The 15769-nt window shown below is 34.9% G+C and overlaps 2 protein-coding genes across 2 annotated transcripts; one reads left to right on the top strand and one right to left on the bottom strand.

Annotated features, from left to right (window-relative positions):
- Window positions 1-4377: 4377 nt before the first annotated feature.
- On the top strand, window positions 4378-7459 carry LOC145574856 (ferredoxin--nitrite reductase, chloroplastic-like). Its single transcript, XM_081632715.1, has 4 exons — window positions 4378-5001; window positions 5437-5791; window positions 5888-6176; window positions 6458-7459. Exons 1-4 carry the CDS (start codon window positions 4572-4574, stop codon window positions 7196-7198), a joined length of 1815 nt encoding a protein of 604 aa, XP_081488841.1. The 5' UTR covers window positions 4378-4571; the 3' UTR covers window positions 7199-7459.
- Window positions 7460-8292: 833 nt separating this feature from the next.
- Window positions 8293-13575, bottom strand: LOC145574855 (protein WEAK CHLOROPLAST MOVEMENT UNDER BLUE LIGHT 1-like). The gene is made up of 5 exons (XM_081632714.1): window positions 13315-13575; window positions 13088-13171; window positions 12780-12967; window positions 10758-11017; window positions 8293-10618 (listed from the first exon to the last, which is right to left on the bottom strand). The coding sequence occupies exons 2-5, from the start codon at window positions 13165-13167 to the stop codon at window positions 8681-8683; spliced, it is 2466 nt and encodes an 821-aa protein (XP_081488840.1). The 5' UTR covers window positions 13168-13171; window positions 13315-13575; the 3' UTR covers window positions 8293-8680.
- Between the last annotated feature and the right edge of the window lie 2194 nt (window positions 13576-15769).

Raw genomic sequence — 15769 nt, 5'->3', positions numbered from 1 at the left:
TATATATAGATGGCCCATGAAATGGATGAATATAGACAATACAATTACCTATCTACATCTCTCTTTATAATATTCTCTCTTTTCCCCTTATTTTATAACATATCTTATTTTATTATTTGAATATTATGATTTGATTTTACATGTTAACTATATTTTATTTTTGCCGTATTTTTGTACGAAATATATGACAAAATATTATGTTTGACTAATTTATGTAAATCATTATTTATATAGATGCTTGTATCATGTTACCATAATATTTCTAGACTTTACAAATAAGATATGAAATTGCATTTTACTAATTAAGGTATTAGTAATTAAGGAAGTGTATATATACACGACAGCACGAGTCCTATGTTACCATAATATTACTAACAGAATTAAGGAAGTAAACTTTTAACAGAATTAAGAAATATGTTTACTATAATAAGTGGCATAGTAGTTTACTAATTAAGGAAGTATATTTATGCATGGGTGCTATGCTACCATAATATTACTAACAAAATTATGCTCTAACCATTTACCATTATCACTAAGCTAGAATTTACTAATTAAATATGATATTACATTTTTTTTTCCATAATATTTAATGTGGTCATTTAGAATAAGATACTTAGAATATTCTTGTTTTTATATGGAAGCATAAACGTTAAAAAAATAATAAAAAAAATAATAATATAAAATAGCGAATCATATAGGCAATTGTGAGGCTCACATTGAAGCGCTTCTTTTTTAGTATAGTAATATAGATAGAAAAAAAAAAAAAAAAAAAAAAAAAAAAAAAAAAAAAAAAAACTTTGATGTTGTTTGGGGAAGATGGGTAGAATTTTCTTTTCTTTTGTGGCTTAAAATCTGATTTTGGGTTGACATTTGGATGGGCTTGCAAAGATAACAAGGTGGGCTTGAGTGAGATATATTGACCCAACAATTATGACCATGGTTTGGAAAATGATTAGGCTTGTTAAATTAATACTCCGTATCATTTTAAAAATATAAATAATAGTTTGGGTTCGTTTGTTACTATTTTTCTTTTCCAAAATCCTTTGCTATATGTTATTAATGAATAAAAAATTGGTCTTACAATAATGATAATTTTGAAAATGGATGGAGTAATGTATAATTCATAAACATCGATCAAAATAGATCTAATGATTGGTACCAAATTTCCAATGGGGCACTTAAAAAAATAGAGAAAATAGTTTATAATTTGAATATTAACTTTTCACTCTTTTTTATTTGTCCTTATCTTATATACTCCCTACGCCCACGATTATCTGCAACATTTACTATAAATGGGTGATTTCTATTATCTACAACAAAAATTTTTCTTTCCATTTTTAGTAAAGAGTAAAATGACCATCTTACCCTTACTTTATTTTTTTTTTAGCTTTGTTTAACATCTTATAATTACATTTACTTACCAACTACTTACCACCTTACCCAGCCACTTCGCCGCCCCTACCACAAACTCAGACCACCGAAACCCACCGCGACTAGACCCCAGATCGCCGCGCCATTCTCCGACCAGACCCACCATGGATCGCCGCGTCATTTTTCGTCACCACTAATCAACCACAACCACTTATCTGAGTTCGTGGATGTCAGTGGTTTGAGTTTGTGGGTTTCTTGGTGGGTTTCGATTCCAGGTTTGGGACTGTTGGGTTTCGTGATGGGTTTCGGTGGTCTGAGTTTGTGGGTTATGGTGGTCTGAGTTTGTGGATCTGAGTGGGTTTCGTGGGTGTTGGTGGTCTGAGTTCGTGGATGTAAGTGGGTTTCATGGTGGGTTGCGTGGGTGTTGGTGGTCTGAGTTCGTGGATGTGAGTGGGGGTTTCGTGTTTGTCTAAGTTCTGCGTCCGTGAGTGGGGTTTCGTGGTGGTATGAGTTCCTGCGCCCGTGAGTGGTGGATTGCGTGGTTATTGGTGGTTCGTGGGATGGCTTGGTGGTTAAGCGCTGTCGTGAGTGGTGGTGGTTCTCCTCTGCTTAATTGTGTTTTTTTTTTTAATAATTTGAGCGCTGTCGTGAGTGGTAGTGGTTCTCCTCTGCTTAATTGTTTTTTTTATTTTTTTTTTTTTTTATTTTTATAATTTGGACTAATTATCCCTACTCTCTTCCCTTAATTTTCAATAATCTTATTTCAGAAATTTTACCTAGGAGTCTGCAAAAAGGACGTTTGGTGCAGATAATCGTGGACGGTGAGATTAATAGAGATAAAATATTCGTATATTAGAATAAATAAAAAAAACTAATTAATAATGCCATACCACTTGAACTTTGGTGATAATAAAACAAATAAAAGCTGAGATCTTTAGTACATTGAACTTATTCTACTCACGTATTTACGTGTTCAATTTTTAATAATTAGTCATTTAATTTTTATATAATAATACTCTCTTCGTTATTTTAATTTACGTGTTACACTAATTAAATACGATTTTTTCAGTGTTAGTCTTATTTTTGAAAAGAGAGAGTACATTTTAATATTACATCGCTCTCTTCTCATAGTTCAATTCCCACTCAAATCGACTACAGTTTTACCAAGTATTATAGTTTTTTGTAATTATTTAACTCCCTCTCATATACTTTACTTTTCAATAAAATAATGTCTCTGTTATTTCATTATTAAAATTTCCTCCACTTCTTTATATTTGACTAACCTTTCTAAAATAGAATAATAAGGCCATGTTTGGAAGAAAGCTTATTGGGGGTATATTAGCTTATTTGACTAACTTTAGCTGATTGACTAGTCAAACAAGCTAATACAAGTGTTTGGTAGTAAGCTAATTGAAAGAGCTTATTCCACTAAATAAACTCTTTTTGAAAAAGCTCATTTTAGGAGCTTTTTCAATTAGCTTATTCATTAATTATTGTGAAATGACACTTATAACCTCATTTAATTTAAAATCCTATCTAAACTACCTACCCTACAATTAGCTTATTGGTCATTTCATATACTCTAACACCTTTAAGCTATCAGCTATTTACCAAACACTTTTATATAATCAGTTAATACAATAAGTTAGTCAAATCAGTTAATAAAATCAGCTAGTCAAAATCAGCTAACTCAATCAGCTTCAGCTTTCAGCTTTCTCCCAAACAGGGCCTAAGTCTTGTATACAACGGGTGTACATTAATTTTATTGTAAAAAGGTGAGCATAACTTTAACTATTTTTATTGTAACTTTAACCATTTGAAGGGTAACTTTTAATATGTCGTTGGTTTGAATTTTTATTTTAATGTATAGTTTTTTATAGATACATGATTACATACTATAAAGACTAATATGATTAATCAAATACATTATAAGTTTTTTGTAAAATAAAATCTATTAATAGAAGAATAACAATTTTTGCAACATAAAAGGTAACTTTAAGTACTTTTGATATAAGTTTAACCAGTTTTACAATAAATTAACGTACACCCGTCTTTTTAGTGAATTTGTGAAAATAGAATTGTCATATTACTTTTTTCTTTTTCTTTCTTTTTTTTTTTTTCAAGAAATTGTCATTTTACTTGAACAACTATATTTGGTAATAGTTTGCTGGACAAATTCTATAAATTACCCTCATAAAGTGAGGGTGGAGACAACTTTTAGGAGTAATAAAATAAAACTGACCGCCAAGGGTCACCAACACCAATTATACTTTTATTGATATGGAAGATATAATATAAAATATTGTGCCAAACGCTATAAGTCAAGTAAATTGAACACATAAGGTATAATTTTCTAATACTCCAAAAAGTCCAAATACCCCACACTTATCTTATGTTAAGTTAATTAAATTGTCTAAAATAAGTAGGTATATAGTTGTGGCCATATTTGCTTAAAAGAGTATCTTTATTGATAATACTTTCATTGTTTTTTAATACATTTGTTCAACTAACACGTAATTTGAATAAATAAGATTTGAATACAATCTATAATCATGTACATTATATAGGTCGAGTCATGATACATTATGAGGAAGCCCCAATTAATCTCCGTAATTTGTTTATCACATGACATATTGGTAAATAAATCAACAACTTTATCCACTTATCATCACTGTAAGGGCCGCTTTTATTGAAAAAGTTATTTATTTATTTAAAAAATACCATATGATAGACAAATTTTGTGTATATCAAAAATTAACTTATATTTACCTCTACATTATTGTCTCCATAAAAGGGAAATCAAAAATCAAGTTTTCGGGTTAGTTTTGACAATTACACAAAACACGACAAACATGGATATAGTAACGTTAAGTTTCACCATATAAAATAGTATTTGGCGGCTAGGAAGGAAGGAAGGACCCCTCCCAATCCCCCCTTTTAGCCGCTAGTTTTGGCTGGCAGAAGATCACTCTGACCATCTAACATAACCAAACATTCATAAAAAATGACCCTTACTCATGTCCAAGAGTCCCTTTAACTTGTGCTTATTTACTAGTACTAGTTGCCACACTCCTCTCTTTCTTTGTCCTTCTCTCTCTTCAATCCCCAATTCCATCATCTTCCATAAATTACACAATCAATAATCAATTATTATCACATTCATCTTTTGTTAGTTATTGTAGTACAAGAGAGAAAGAAAAATGGCATTACTTCCTGTTAACAAGATCATACCACCAACATTAGTTTCATCTAGGAGAAATACTAGCCTATCATCGTCGACAACGTTATCGTCGAGTGTGATAAGATGCCACCAGATTAGACCCCAGAAAGCTGGTGCTGTTTCTCCTGCGGCCGAGACGGCACCGGCTTCGTCTGTTGATGCAGCGAGGCTGGAGCCGAGAGTAGAGGAGAGAGATGGGTTTTGGGTTTTGAAGGAGAAGTTTAGAGATGGGATTAATCCTGCTGAGAAAGTTAAGATTGAAAAAGACCCAATGAAATTGTTTGTTGAAGATGGGATTAATGATCTTGCTACTTTATCAATGGAAGAGATTGATAAAGCTAAGCATAATAAGGATGATATTGATGTTAGACTTAAGTGGCTTGGTCTTTTCCATCGTCGTAAACATCATTGTAAGTTTTTTTTATCAACTTTTTGTTTAATTTTTCATTTGAAATTAGATCCATTTTTATAAATTATTTAGTTTCCGTTTTCAGTGGTTGATTACTTATTTTGGCAATTGTTTCTGATTTGATTGTTAAGTCAACGAATATTTGTCGCAATTTGGTATGATTAGATCTTACACTCGAGAACATGAGCAGAACGTAATAAGTTCAAATTATATGCAAACTAGAACTAATTCATAGTGAAAGAACATAAAAAATATTCGGATTCCCGGAATCAGATTGACTAATGAATATCAATGTGTTGGGTTAGTATATGTTGTAGATTGATACACAGTAAAACCATAACCTGTTGACTTTGGTGATAAAAGATTGTATATATGATAATGGAGTTGATAGGTGTAAAAGTCTGAGGAATGATGTAGAATATGGTAATGTTATTAGATGGGAGATTCATGATGAGATTGAAGCTGCCGAATGGGGTAACAACGAGTGAGCAGACGCGGTACCTAGCAAGCGTGATCAAGAAGTATGGGGAAGATGGTTGCGCGGATGTGACAACAAGGCAAAACTGGCAGATTAGAGGGGTTGTTCTGTCTGATGTGCCGGAAATCATCAAGGGTCTGGAAGCTGTTGGTCTTACCAGCCTACAGAGTGGAATGGACAATGTAAGGAATCCTGTTGGAAACCCTCTTGCAGGGATTGACCCTCATGAGATTGTTGACACTCGCCCTTTTACCAACCTGATTTCGCAATTTGTCACTGCCAATTCGCGTGGAAACCTTTCTATTACCAATCTGTAAGTCTGTTTGAGACCCCTTGAAGTAAAATAGTCGAGTTGATTAGCTATTCCTTGGTTCTTATTTTTGGTTGTTTGTTTTGAACATTGGTACAGGCCAAGGAAGTGGAATCCATGTGTTATTGGTTCCCATGATCTTTATGAGCATCCTCACATCAATGACCTTGCTTACATGCCTGCAACAAAGAATGGAAAATTCGGATTTAATTTGTTGGTTGGAGGATTCTTCAGCATTAAAAGATGTGAAGAGGCGATCCCTCTAGATGCTTGGGTTTCAGCAGAAGATGTGGTTCCTGTCTGCAAAGCTATGCTTGAAGCTTTCAGGGATCTCGGCTTTAGAGGAAACAGGCAGAAGTGCAGAATGATGTGGCTAATTGACGAGCTAGTGAGTACTCATAATCGATCCTACTACTGTTTATTACACCTATTACTATGTACTTACGAAGAAATTCGTTCTGCTTTTTTCTTGATTATCTGTTTGGGCCATTTGATCAAATACTAAGCTGAATATGACCTCACTAACCTTTTTAACATATCTAACCATCTAACTGATATACCAATTGACCTTGGGATACAGCTTTGTAGACAGTGATATGTGTCCACTAAGTCCCAATATAATGCAAAGATATTCTAACTCTACTGCTCTTTTTTTCTACCTAATGATAGGGTATGGAAGGATTCAGGGCTGAGGTGGAAAAGAGAATGCCTAACCAAGTCCTCGAAAGAGCATCCTCTGAAGAACTGGTTCAAAAACAATGGGAGAGGAGAGAATACTTAGGAGTTCACCCTCAGAAACAAGAAGGCTTTAGCTTTGTGGGCCTTCACATTCCTGTTGGACGTCTCCAGGCCGATGAGATGGATGATTTAGCTCGTATAGCTGATGAATATGGTTCCGGTGAGCTCCGTCTGACAGTGGAGCAAAACATTATCATCCCAAATGTTGAAAACTCCAAAGTAGATGCACTACTAAACGAGCCTCTCTTAAAAGAGCGGTTCTCCCCTGAGCCACCCATCTTGATGAAGGGGCTTGTGGCCTGCACTGGGAGCCAATTCTGTGGCCAAGCTATCATCGAGACCAAAGCAAGGGCACTCAAGGTGACAGAGGAGGTTCAACGACTAGTGTCTGTGACTCGACCTGTTAGGATGCATTGGACAGGATGTCCTAACAGTTGTGGGCAAGTACAGGTTGCTGATATTGGATTTATGGGCTGTATGGCTAGAGACGAGAACGGTAAACCTTGTGAAGGAGCTGATGTGTTTGTAGGAGGACGTATTGGCAGTGACTCGCATCTAGGTGAAATATACAAAAAGCAAGTTCCATGTAAAGATTTGGTGCCTATTGTTGCTGAGCTTTTGATCAACCAATTTGGCGCCATTCCCAGGGAAAGGGAAGAAGCAGAGCAATAAACTGCTTTAGGTGCCTGTTCTTGACAACTGGTTACGCGTACCCACATGTACTATCTGCTTTGTTTTTTAAGCTTATAAACTGCATAAGATCCCATGTATGTCTGCATAACAAGATGCTCGAGTTATGCTGTTGGGAGCTGAAATTAGATTAATTTGTTTCTTTTACAGGCATTTTTAAATGTCAATAGCAGACCTGCTTTTGTTTATAGGCTTTGTGAAAGGCGAAAGTTCATTATTATTCATTCTATCAATTTCCACTAATATCTTGCCTTTTCTTTTCTATTGCAAGAGCTGTCAAACTTTAGGTCCTTTTCTCCCCATAAAAATCTTACATGTATTCGATCACACTCGAACTTAATGTTTTAAAAGGCATATAATGACTACTCATGCTACAAAAGGTACATGAGATATCTAAAAGTTGGATGTAAGTGTACCACCCTAGCAATAACATACTTGCTTATATTCCCAACCTTCAAGATTGTTTAAAGTTGTTCATCCAACTTGTTCAAGTGTACTACTAGTATTCACATGCCACTCATTGGAGCATGATGTTTATTTGTAATGGTTTAAAATGTGCTATACGGATTTTTATTTTTATAATATATTAGGTTTTGTTTGGTTCGCATCAATATATCAACTGAGTTAGGAGGAAAAATTCAAATCATATTTTAGGGATGAAAAATCTTAAAATATACCGTATATAATAATATAATCATTATCAATTAGGGAAATAAAAGTCACATCAAGCTAATTTCGGGAAATTTTTAATAGTATCCTTACACTTTTGGTTTTTGTTATTGCTACTCTAATGCAAGTTTACTTTAAATTAAGTTCCAAGTCTGTAAAATCTGAGCTTGGCAAGCCTGAGCTCATAATGTAGTTAGCATGAACCTAGCGAAGCTATTCTTAGTTCAAAAGTCAATCTAATGGACTTGTTCATCTTATCATCTGGAATATCTAAATATTGGCATGTCGCAGCTAAGATACATCAGCATTCAAATGTTATGTATAAAATGCCGTATTAGTCCAACAGACCTTTTGATTTAACTTGAAAACTCCTGTATTTATGCGTTATTATGAGCAAAAGATGCAAGTACATAAAAAGAATTATTTCTAAAATGCCAGAGTTTTTATATAGATCAAAAGATACACTCAATAACTGAACTCAGATTTTGAATCACAGAAAACCCTACTCCTTATCATCTATACATGGCATTCCATCTCCTTTGAATCTTTACTATAACAAGCTCCAAAAACAGGCTTCTTTAGTGCCTTGAAAACCCCTCAGTCGTTCGATAAACATGTACATAAGAATGAATGTAAAGCTCAAATATACCAAGCAAAAAGAGAAGTATAAAGTGTAGATACATAAGATAACCATGTACAGCATATAAACTGTTGATGCCGCTTCAGAAGAGGACTTTACGGAAAGAGGGAAGAAGAATACAGCAGCTGCCAATGACAAAGCACTGATCCAGGAGCTTATGATGTCTTCTGATTGTGAGAAGATTTTCTCTTAGTAAAGAACATAAGGATCCTTGGAAACAAAAACCTACGCTTTTTCTTCAACGTGTTACTCAGCCCAAACATACCCTTTGGACTTTTTAAGTTTTCCTTAGGACTTCCTGGGATGGGGGAAGTGCTACTGGTAGCTTTAGACTGGGCTAGCTGCTCTACATTCTTCAGACCAAGTCCTTGCCCATACTGGAAAGGAGGTGATGACGAATCAACTACCTTCTCTATTTTGATTCCCTTCAATTCTGGTCCATCCTCGACACTCTTCCTAGGGCTATTAGCTGCACCGTGGCCTAATTCACCAGCTTTACGCCTTTGTTCACTCTCAGACCTCCATTTCCTTAACTCCTGTTCTACACCCAATTTCCCTTCCTTGGCCTTTTCAGCTCTCTCCAAAGCAATTCTCAGAGCTTCCTTTCTTTCTTCTACCTCTTGATTTGCTTCTTCCAATTGGGCCAAGGATTTCAACTCAGATTCTTTGGCTACCTCAATTTGAGACATTGCAGCAGCTACCTTCAAGTTGGCTTGCTCCTCTGCCTCATGAGCCCGTTTGCTCAAGTCATAGTACTCTTCTACAGAAAGTGTTACCCCATTAGGTGAGTCATTGTCTTCAGCATTAGTTTTGGTTGATTCACTCTCTTGGAGAGCCTTGATTGCTGCAAGGGCTAACTCCTCTGAAGCTTTGGAAGCCTCCATCTCCTTCCGAGCAGCAAGCAATCGGCTCTCCATGGTATTAGCTCCAGCTTTAGCTTGGTCAGCATCCTCCTTTGCTCTCTTCAATTCTTCACGAGCCAAACTAAGTGCGGATTTAGCCACATCTGCCTCTTCAGAAGCATGCTGCAATTGCTTGGGCAACTCTGCCATTTTCTCTCTAGCTTCCTTCTCTCTCATCTGAACCACAGCTATTTCTGACTTGATTTTCTCCAACTCAGCCTCAAGAGATGCAACTGCAATTGAAGCCATACCTTCTCTCTGTCTTAGATTGGCTAGTTCCAACTTTTCTTTCTCAAGCTCTGACTTTAATGAAGTGGCTGCCACCTTAAGGCAGTTTACTTCATCATTTGCTTTTTCAATATTGAGCTTTACATCTTCAAGTTCCTTAGTTGCTGCAGCAACTGCTACTTGCATATCGGCATGAGTTTTGTTCACTTGAGCTGGTGTATTGTCACCATCACTAATTTCTTGACTTACTTTTGACTCCATGTACGCTGCTAGTTCAGCTTTTAAATCAGCAAGAAGTTTGGATGCTGAGTTCAGGTTAGTTTTCAGTTCCTTAGCCGACTCAATTTGCTGGTTTAGTTTCTCCAGATCTTCTTCTGCCTGTTTCAATTCTTTGTCCCAAGTGAGACTATCTTGGTCCTTGGCCATAGCTGCTCCAATCCTTTGTTCCTCCGCCTCCAGATGAGCAGCATGTGCAGACTCTAGGGTTTCCTTCGTAGTAATCAGCTCTATGGTATACTCCTCCACAGTCTTCTCAATCTCTTTAGATGCAGAGACAGCCTCTTCAGCTTTCTTCACAGCTTCTTCTTTCTCAGTCAATAAAGAAGCATGCTCTTTTTGCAGCGATTGCAGCTCTTCCTTTACGGATTTAAGGTCAGCAATTGCAGCAGCATGTCGAGCTTTAGCCACCTCAAGCTGTTGCCTGGCGGCCACACTAGCTTCGTGGGCAATACCTTGTTCCATCTCTACAACTCTGAGCTGGGCAAGTTCAGAATCTTGCTTCGCCTGACACTCTTCTGTCTGTGCCCTTTCCAGATTCAACTTAAGTTCCTCAACAAGTCTCTTAATGTTTTCCAAGTCCTTCAGTATCTGGATCTTTGACTTTTCAGCCATCTCAGACTGCTCCTTGTACAGGGGGATCTCTTGCTGTACCTTTGTAAGTTCTTGTTCTATGATTTTGCGCCTCTGCACATCCACAAGCAGAACTTCTAAATAGCTAGAAACCAATTTTTTTAAAACAAAATCTCATGCTCAGGACTTAAGGCAAAATAATGGCCTTCAAAGTACTAAACCAAACTAAAAGCAGAAAATCAGCTATATTAACCTCCACAGTCTGAACTTTATGAGCTTTCCAGTCAACAATGCCTCCAAACTTGGAAACTGCTTCTTTCACAGATTCAAATGGTGCTGCTGTGTCAATAAGAATTCTGTTTAAGTCATACTCAGCAGTAACGTTGGAGGGACTGACAGGAGTTCCACCTCCAACTGCAGCCCCAGCAACCTTGCCATTTGTGGCAACATCTCCAACAGAAGGAGCCTGAATGTCTTGTGCAGAATCATTGACAGAAGCAAGTTCTGGAGAATCTGAAAAGACACAAGTAAATGGTGTTGAAAACAGAATGAAATGAAACAGATGATAACAAAGCAATCTGTTCTGATATGTGGTTTCCAAAAAAAAAGCAAATCTAAAAATCACATTTTATTATGAGATCTAAAGTATATGATATTCACAATCCTAGGTACTTTGACTAGTTTGACATATCAGCTCAAATTGACCTCAACAGTTCCTACTTCAAAGCTTAATATGCTCTATAGTTTGATTGAAACCAATATTTTTATACCAAGAATAGTACAAAGTATGAGAATTAATTGTCACCAGCTTTCACAGTGCTTTTTTGTTTTGCTGTTAAGTACCCGATTTTTATTTTTTTTATCCCCCTTAAAATCACCCAAAAATGTATCCTATGTTATTACAGGAAATTAGCAAGACCTAGATCAATTACTTTCACTATTTACATCACATACAACAAACAATGATGCATTATGAAACCAATGCACTATGGAAACAGTGCTACAGAAAATAAAAGAAAAAATATCAGAAAAATGGATCCTCTCGGCCCTCCCTATTTTAATTCTCTATTAATATGTAGCAGAAACTCCCCCATTCCCAGAGAGAGAAAAACATAGAAGCAAAAGAGAAAAAAAAAGGAAGATGGCAATATATTCTTTCTAAAGCTATATATTTAACTTCTGCACATTTAGAATGCACAGATGGGGAAAACTGAAATCCATCTTCCAACTAGGGAGAAAGCATACCCGAAAATAAAAGTCATCTAGATTCCTTACTTCACATGTCATTTTCTATAAATTAACCAATTTGAAGTAGTGGTAAAATGAAACTAACACTAAATTTCTAACAAACAAAGAGGGCAAGTAATCTAAAGCTTGTTCCACAAGAAAATCCTTTGTTCTGATTAAAAGGGATAAGCAGCAGACCAATCATGTAGAGACAAATAATCTTATGCTCATGGACAAGCACTAACATCGCAGAAATATTCCCCTTTTTCATCAAATTAATAAATCACTGCAACATTATCAACTGATCTCCCACAAACTATTACTCCAACTCAAGAAAACATAAGATTCTGCTTATTTTGGGCTACTGTTCTGACTTCTGAGCACAACTTTATTGTTCCAAGAAACCACCTACGCTTTTGTATTCCAGTATAAAAATCTAACTGAAAGTAGTACAACAAAGAAGTGCAAGTGCAAGTGCGCAACAGATCTCATGTGCAATTGAGAATTGACGTATAATAATCAAGTTCAAAGCACTAACTGCACCTGAACCCAAGTATCCTTTTGTCCATTCAATTGACCCCTTGACCCATTAATAACACAGGAGGATTATACATATCCCCACAACTAGTACATATTAGCCACTTAGCTACAGGCATGAGGTGGCAAACCGATCATATACAGCAGTACAGACATGAGTTATATTCTTGTCAAGGATGATTACTAACAATCACACACCATCCAAGCTTCAGGCCATCAACTTTTCACATCAACCACGAAATCGATCATCAGTCTCGCACATGACACATGACATATGACATATAGTCACTGTTGGCCCTTCCTCAAACTACTAGACCATCAATATAATGATACATAATTTATTTTCTAGCTCACCCTACATGCCTCCTTACCTACAATTCTTCAAAGAAACTACATATGTCCCCATATAACCCAGAATACCCACCATTCTCCCTATATACAACTACTAACTAGTACTAAAAATATGTGGAACACACAAATTTAATAATCAAATTCAAAGCACAAATTATACCTGAATCCAAATTATTCTCTAGTTGTCCATTCAATGGACCATCTGACCCATCAATACCGCCCGAATTATTATCCACAGCCCCATCAACCGGTACCGATGACCCGGTACTTTCATCCAATTTTTGCGGAGAAGGATCTTCCCCAGATTTTGCATTGTCTTGTATGCCATTAGACAATTCCATATTTTCACTAATTCATAAATAATCACAATATCAATAATTAAGCATATACTACATGAAACCAATACTAAAATAGGAAAGAAATTAATAAAAAGGAAGTTGAATTAATACAAGATGGATCATAAATTACCTTGAAGATTTTGTGCTGACCTGTTCTTCCTCAGACTGAGCCAATGAAATCTGTGGATTTTCTTCAATTTTTGTATCCATTTTCCTATTAAAAAAAAAAAAACTTGTTTTCACATAACAAAATTTAACCTTAATCAAACTTCCAGCAGCAAAAACTCTCTAAAATTTAAGCTGGGTACTCAGAAAAAATTATAAAAGTGATTAAAAAAAAGCTTGAACAGAAATTACCCAGATAAAATTCAACCCAAATTTCAATAATCCAGCTCAGAAAATTTCAATATTAAAACCCCACCAAAAAAATTGGAACTTTTTTATTTTTGGGAAATTATTTGGAATCCAAGAAATTGGGTTTTGATTAATCAATGAAAAGAAGGGTAAAGCTGAAAATTAAGGAGGAAACTAAGCAGAAAAAGAGAAGAGAAAGTTTGAAAGGATATGATCAATTAATAGAAACTTTTCCTTCTACTTTACCTAATTTTTATCTTTAAGATTTTATTATGATAAAATTATGATGTTGATTGGAGGGAGAAATTTTTGGGGAGAGCTAGGAAAAAAAAAAAAAAAAAAAAGACCAGAGATTTTGATGGTAGAAATTTTTAGTTCTAATCAAACCGGAAAACAAGGTCAACCTTTCTTTTTTGTGATGTTGATTTGTAGCTCACACTAATTTAGATTGAGTTTTATTACCCAAAAAAAAAAAAAAAAAAAAATTACTGTAGAATGCAAATCTTACGAGTAGTAATTTCTCTCTCCTCCATTGTCCTTGACTCCGTGCATGCAACGGGATTTCTTGATTGGTTTTTTTCTTTTTTCTTTTTTTTTTTTTAATTTTTTTTTTTTTAATTTTGCTATTATTAGTTGGACTATTTGGATTTTGGAGTACCTCACTGGGCTCACTGTTACATTTATGTTGGATTATGACAAATTGACAACTATGTTAGAACAAAAGTAACAACTATTTATTCATCCAAAAAAATAAAATACAAATACTATTATACTTTCTCCGTTTTTTTTTAATGAACCAAAAATTGTGTACGTTTGATTTATTGGATAGTTAATTTATTTTTTTAGATAGTGGGTTAAAATATTTTATGTAAAAGGTAAAGGATAATAAAATGAAGGAGATGTACAATATAATTAAACAGTGTTGTAGATTTCCGTTAAAGGATGTGTTTCATTTTTAAAAAATGGTTGCATTAGTAAAGTGTTACATTAAAAAAATAAATAAATAAGCTGGCGAATTTTATAAGGTTCAGAAGTTGTGTGATTTGTAAGAAATTAAATAATTAAAATATATGATTAGAGAAATAACAAAGCCTTAGAGGTAGCTGATAAATTGCGTAGACGGTAAACATCAGCATGTTGCAATAGATCAGATTCAGCAGTAGTAGTTTGGAAAATGCCTATAAAAATTCTTAATATGGTTTCTTTGAAACAAAGGGGAGATTTTTCCATGGTGACACTGTTTTTCAGCTTGTACATTAGCATTTTCGCCGATTCAGCTACCTTGACGCTAGTCGTCTCTTCCTGTTTAACTCAGTTCCCTTGTCCCATATACAGCAATCATGTGGACTAAGAATGTCTAAATTTGAACTAAAGAGTAACAAATCTATACTATTATTTTAAAACAAGAAGTTGGAAGGACACGTGTCATCTTCTTGTTTTTCCTGATTAAAAAAATTATTTAACAAAAAAAAAACAAAAAAATCTCATGCCTTTACAAATACCTTATTTATCAAACTAACTTCATACATGAAAATTGATAATGCCTTTTCCAAAAAAAAAAAAAAAAAAAAAAAAAAAAAAAAAAAACCTTTATCATGCCTTTACAAAACAAAACTAACTTTTTTCAAACTAATTGTAAATTTAAGTTTAACCGTTATTTATATAAAAAAGTAAACAAAAAAAGTCTTCACAAACTTACAAAGATGTCGTTTGTTTTAAAAATATAAATATAGGGATGCTAACTAGGGATGTTAGTGGGGCGGGGATGGGTCTCGGTTTGGCGGGTGGTAGGGCGGGGATGAGGATAAAAATCATACCCGTCATGGGTGATGGAGCGGGGGTGGATTTTAAGTTTTACCCGCCCCATCCCCACCTCATACCCACATCTATATATCTTTAAAAACAAAATTATATACGTTTATACTATTTTATAAAATAATTACGTGAAAATCAAATATTAATTATAAATACTTTGTACTATAATTATATTATAAACAAAAATGTGTGAAATATTAAGAATTTTTTTTATTATTATTAACGTATTAATTATGTAGGACTGTGTATTTGAGAGACAGAGATTAGACGGGTCTTGGGTGGGGATTAGGTAGGTCTTTGGTAGGGATGGATATCCAAGTGAAGGTGGGCGGGATGGTTTTGGAGTTGCACCCGCCGGGACGGGGATGGGGATGAATATTGGACCCGCCGCAGGGATGGGGATGGGAAGGCCAACATCCGCCCCTCTCCGCCCCATTGACATCCCTAATGCTAACCCCAAAATTATTATTATTATTTTTTTGTTTTTTTTTATAAGAAAGATAATGTTTTTTATACGAGAAAGTCATTTGCTCATAGACCCATCCTATTGAAACTAGTAAGTTCCTTTCTATTTTTCATTCCATTATATATGTATTCATATTTTAAGTTTCATTTATGTTATTATGTATGATCACTTTGTTTT

Source organism: Chenopodium album, chromosome 13 (assembly GCF_948465745.1).
Source record: "Chenopodium album chromosome 13, dcCheAlbu1.1, whole genome shotgun sequence".
Taxonomy (NCBI): domain Eukaryota; kingdom Viridiplantae; phylum Streptophyta; class Magnoliopsida; order Caryophyllales; family Amaranthaceae; genus Chenopodium; species Chenopodium album.
This window is presented reverse-complemented; position numbering and strand designations above follow the sequence as displayed.